At 69.9% G+C, this 5,000-nt stretch overlaps 1 protein-coding gene across 1 annotated transcript in view; it reads left to right on the forward strand.

Moving 5' to 3' along the window:
• Positions 1-5,000, forward strand: part of LOC135998433 (collagen alpha-2(I) chain-like) — a 6,718-nt gene that overhangs the window by 704 nt on the left and 1,014 nt on the right. The window contains exons 2-9 of the mRNA XM_065651623.1: positions 12-154; positions 585-808; positions 902-1,040; positions 1,193-2,133; positions 2,381-2,729; positions 3,110-3,566; positions 3,667-3,738; positions 3,781-3,872. Coding sequence (XP_065507695.1) covers positions 12-154; positions 585-808; positions 902-1,040; positions 1,193-2,133; positions 2,381-2,729; positions 3,110-3,566; positions 3,667-3,738; positions 3,781-3,872 — 2,417 coding nt within the window. The remainder of the gene's footprint in view (positions 1-11; positions 155-584; positions 809-901; positions 1,041-1,192; positions 2,134-2,380; positions 2,730-3,109; positions 3,567-3,666; positions 3,739-3,780; positions 3,873-5,000) is intronic.

Consider the following 5,000-nt stretch of genomic DNA (forward strand, 5'->3'; position numbering starts at 1 on the left):
GACTCGGCAAGATCAGGCTCGGCCGCCCCTCCGCCCAGCGCTGCTCGCGGCCGGCACCCACGGGCACACGGACCGAGGCCGGCACCGGCGCCTCGCGTGGTTTAGGGCACCTGAGAGCTCGCGGGGCCACGCGGCCGTCACACAGCGCGCTTCGGTAAGGAAGCCCGAAGGAGCCCCGCCGCGGGGGCCGAGCGGACAACACCTCGCATGCGACGGGAACGCGAACTGGAAGGGACACCGCCCGGCCTGAACACCGGACGCCGCCGCGGCTCCCCTGACGGGGAAAGGCACGGAGGCGCCGGCCCGCCGGGGGCCCTCTCCGACGCGACCCGAAGAGCCTCATCGATCAGCGGAAAACAAAAAAAAAAAAGTCGAAGGGCCGAGAGAGAGAGAGGCGGACACCGGGCGAGCCGGCTGCTCTCTCTGCAATGCGACCCCTCAGAGTGCCTCATCGATCAGGAAGAAGCCCGCCAAGGGCAGGGACGGAGAGAGGGAGGGAGAGAACCGTAGGCCGGACGGCCGCGGGTCCTGGGGACAGCGACGGTCACGCGCGCGCGCGCGCGCGCCGAGCCCTGCGTTTCTAGCGAGCGGACGCGTCCCGCGAGAGCCCCTGCGACGGCCTGGGCGCCCCGCCGTCGCCGCGCTTGAGCCGCGGAGGCTCCGGCTACTCGCGAGCGCTCCTCTGGAAGCGGCTCCCCCCTCTTGCCTACAATAGGAATCTACAAGACCGCCCCCTCGCGCGTCTCCAGGACGCTCTCAGTCTGTTCACCGGGGTGGCGCGCTCGAGCAAGCCGAGTTTTACCATGACGTAACGGGAGGTAGCGACAAAACAGCGACGCCTTAGGTGGCTCCGGGGTGGGGGGGGTGGGGGGGGGGGGCGCAGGCGGCGCCGTCTACCAAGCCGCTCTGCACCCGCCAAGCGACCGAGTCCTCGCGGGGATCGGGTAGACATCACGTCGGAGCGCGGCGCAGGCGGCGCCGTCTACCGAGCCGCTCCGGATCGGGAAACGTGGCTGGACTGGACCGGGCCGGACCGGACCGCACCCTTCCGGACCGGACTGGACTGCTCCGGACCGGACCGCACCGGACCGGACTGTTCCGGACCGGACCGGAACAAACCGGACTGGATCGGACAGGACCGGACCGGACCGGACCGGATTGGACAGCTCCGGACCGGACCGGACCGAACCAGACCGGACCGGACCCGACTGGATCGGACCGGACTGGACTGGATCGGACCGGACCGCACCGGTCCGGAGTGTTCTGGAGCGGACCGGACCGGACTGGATCGGACCGGAGCGGGCCGGACTGCTCCGGACCGGAGCGGACCGGCCTCCTCACGCGAGACCGAGGCCGAGTGGCGGGGGAAAGGGGTGGATCCCTCGCCGGGCTCGGGGTAGACCTTCACGTCGGAGCGCGGCGCGGCAGGGGTAGACCCTTCGCGCGGGGCTCGGCTAGACCTCACGTCGGAGCGCGGCGCGGAAGGGGCCGTCTTCCAAGCCGCTCCGGACCCGGCAACGCGACTGGACCGGAAGGGACCGGACCGGACCGGAAGGGACCGTTCCGGACCGGACCGGAACAAACCGGACTGGATCGGGACCGGACCGGACCGGATTGGACAGCTCCCGACCGGATTGGACCGAAGCAGACCGGACCGGACTCTACCGGAACGGACCGCACCGGACCGGACTGTTCTGGAGCGGACCGGTCCGGACGTGACCGGACCGGACTGGACTGTTCCGTTCCGCACCGGACCGGACTGGCGGGGCTCGGGACGGACCCGGTGTCCGGCCGCGCTCGCCGGAGGATAGACCCGGCCTCCTCACGGGAGACCGAGGCCGAGTGGCGGGGGAAAGGGGTAGACCCTTCGCGGGGCTCGGGTAGACGTCACGTCGGAGCGCGGCGCGGATGGGGCCGTCTACCAAGGCGCTCGGGACCCGGAAACGTGACCGGACCGGAAGGGACCCGACCGGACCGGACCGGACACTTCCGGACCGGGCCGGACCGGATTGGGCCGGACCGGACTGGACTATTCCGGACCGGACCGGACCGGGCTGTTCCGGTCCGGAGCGGAGCGGACTGGGCTGGACTGGAGTGGCGGGGCTCGGACGGCCCCGCTGTCCGGCCGCGCTCGCGAGAGGGTAGACTCGGCCTCCTCACCGGAGGGGGGGGGGGGGGGACCGCGGTTGGGGGGGGGAGGGGGGGGCGGGCTGCGCGGCGCCAGGGCGGGAGGGCTGAGCGTCCCAGCCGCTTCGTACGCGGTCCCCCCCGGGCACGTTATCGAGGTTGAAGGGCATGCGATACGGTGGTCGCCCCGTCCCTCTTCTCCCGACCGCAGGGTTCGGCGCTGACGCGTTCTTTCTCTCTGCTGTCTGCTGAGGAGCAGCGACAGAAGCCGAGGGAACGGCAGGAAGCCGGAGCCGGGGGAGGTTGAGGTCGGACGGTGGGTGGGAAAAGGTGGTTCGCCCGGAGGGCGGCAGAGCTGCGCCACGGGCCCCGGCAGCGAGGCGGTCACGGCCCCGCGCCCGTCCCCTTCTTCAGGAAGCGACCGGATGACGGAGGCCGGGAACGGCGGGGCGCTTTGTCCCACGCAGGGGCAGGAGCTGGACGTGACGACCCTCTCGTGGGTGCGGGACGGTGCCCGCGATTCTACGATTCTAGCTTTTGAACCCTCCCGATCCGTGCAGACGCTCTACGAGTCTGCGTCTGGAGCTTTGGGGGTTGCGCGTGTGGGGTGTGGGGTTGGTGGGGTTTTTCTTTCGGCTCGTTTTGGGGTTTGGCTTGGTGGCTTTTTTCCGGCGGGAGGCGGTGGGGTCGGCGTGGTGTCGTCGTCCCCCCCCCGCCCCGCCAAGGCCGCCGCCGCCGCCGCCATCGTTTCAATTTCTTTTAGCTTTTAAGTTTTTTCGTAAAAGATACCGAGGCGCTTATCTGCCCCCCACTGCCCCCCCCCCTCCCCCCCCCGCGCCGGACGGAGGCGTGCTCAACCGCACAGACACACAGACACACAGACACACAGACACACACAGACACAGACACAGACACACAGACACACACAGACACACACACACACACACACACACACACACACACACCCGCCCCTGCCCCCTAGACAGACCCGGAGGAGCGCGGTGTCTCCCGCCCTCGCCCTGGCGCCCACCCTCGGCCTCCCCCCGCCCCGCCCCACCCCAGCCGCGCGGCCGTTTCTGCTCCGTCTGGGCCGCGGGAAGCGGCGCAGGGGGTCGGCAACCGCGCGGACCGCGCATGCGCGCTCGCCCCGCTGCCTGGCAACCGGCCCCCTGCCCCCCGCTGGGCGTGGGCGGCGGCTGGCGGCGCGCCCAACGGTCAGTCCGTCAGCCAGCCGGCCGGCCAGCCAGTCAGTCGCGGCGGCGGGAGCAGGGGGCCTGGCGCAGCACGAGCGGCCGAGGGCGTCCTGCCGACGGCCGAGGAGCCCCGCGCGCGGGTAGGCGGGCAGGCAGGCAGGCAGGCCGGGGAGGGCGGGGGGGGGCGGGGGACGGGGACGCGGTGCCTCTTCTCGGAGAAGAGAAGCCCCAGCTCCCCGGGCGGAGGCAAACCCGCTGGCGAAAGGCGGCGGCGGGGGCGGGCGGGGAGGGCGAGGGCGCGACCTGACCCGCGGCGCGCAGCGCTTCGGGTCGGTATCTTTTTCAGCCCGCGGCCGGGGCGGGGAGCGGGGCGAGGGAGCGAGCGAGCGAGCAACGCGGGAGGCGGGAGCACGGGCAGGTGAGGGGGTAGGGCTGCGACAGCGGGGCTTGGAAACCGCAGGCCGCCGTGACGCCCGTGTGCCGACCGGGCACGGAGCCGGCAGGGACGCCCCGGCTTCCCGCGGGGAGGCAAACTCGCTGGCGAAAGGCCGGGTCCGGGCGGGGCGGCGGAGGACGAGGGGGCGGGGGTGGCCGGGCTCGCCGCGGCGGGGTGGGGAGGGCAGTCAGGCGGTTGTTGGGGCCGGGGAAGGCCGCCAACTGTGCTCGGTCCGTGGCCCACCGGCGGGGGGGGGGGTGGGTGTGTGGGTGGGTGGGGGGGTGTGTGTGTGTGTGTGGAAGTCGGTCAAACAGAGCGAAAGCGCAAATTTAAAACAAACGGGAAAAAAAAACCACGGGGGGGAAAAAAAAAAAAAAATCGGAGAAAACCTGTACCTACGTTAAAAAAAAAAAAAATCACCACCACCACTTAAAAGCACCCCCCAAAAAAAAGAAACACCCCACCCCACGCCGGAAAAGCTAACTGAAGACAGGAGAATTAAAAAAAAAAAAAAAAAGGGGGGGGTGCGGGCGGGGTGTGCGTGCGTTTTTTTTCACGGACCGCTCCGGGAGGGGCGGGGGAGGGAGGGGCGGGGGGGTGCCTGCGCGGGGCGGGGCCGGGGAGACACATCGATCGACGGCTTAACGCCCTAATTACGCGCTAGTTAAGCATTCGCGCGGTCATTAATTTTTCAGGGGCTCATCAGTAATCGCTCAATCAGAGGCTTAAACGTCAGATAAATTCCAATAAATTTTAATGAGGGGAAACAGAAAAAGATGATGGGGAAGTCGGAGTAAATCAAGAGATTTAAACACATCAAGACACAACTGTTCGCCCATCCACACCATCCCCCCCCCCCCCGCCCCCCCCGCAGACACCCTCCCCCCACACACGCACCTCACCCCACACACAGCCCCCCCACGCACACGCACCCCAAACACGCACACAGCCCCCCCCCCCCGCACACAGCCCCCCCCCCATGCACACACTGCCCCCCCCACACGCGCACACAGCCCCGTCCCATGCGCACGCAGCCCCCCCCCATGCACACTCACCCCCCCAACACACACCCGCCCCCCCGCGCACACCCCCCCACACACAGCCCCCCCCACATGCACACACAGCCCCCCCACACATGCACACGCACCCCCCCAAGACACACCCGCCCCCCCGCGCACACAGCCCCCCCCCCCCACATGCGCACACAGCCCCCCCCGCGTACACGGCCCCCCCCCAATGCACAC

Source organism: Caloenas nicobarica, chromosome 25 (genome assembly GCF_036013445.1).
Source record: "Caloenas nicobarica isolate bCalNic1 chromosome 25, bCalNic1.hap1, whole genome shotgun sequence".
Classification (NCBI taxonomy): Eukaryota; Metazoa; Chordata; class Aves; order Columbiformes; family Columbidae; genus Caloenas; species Caloenas nicobarica.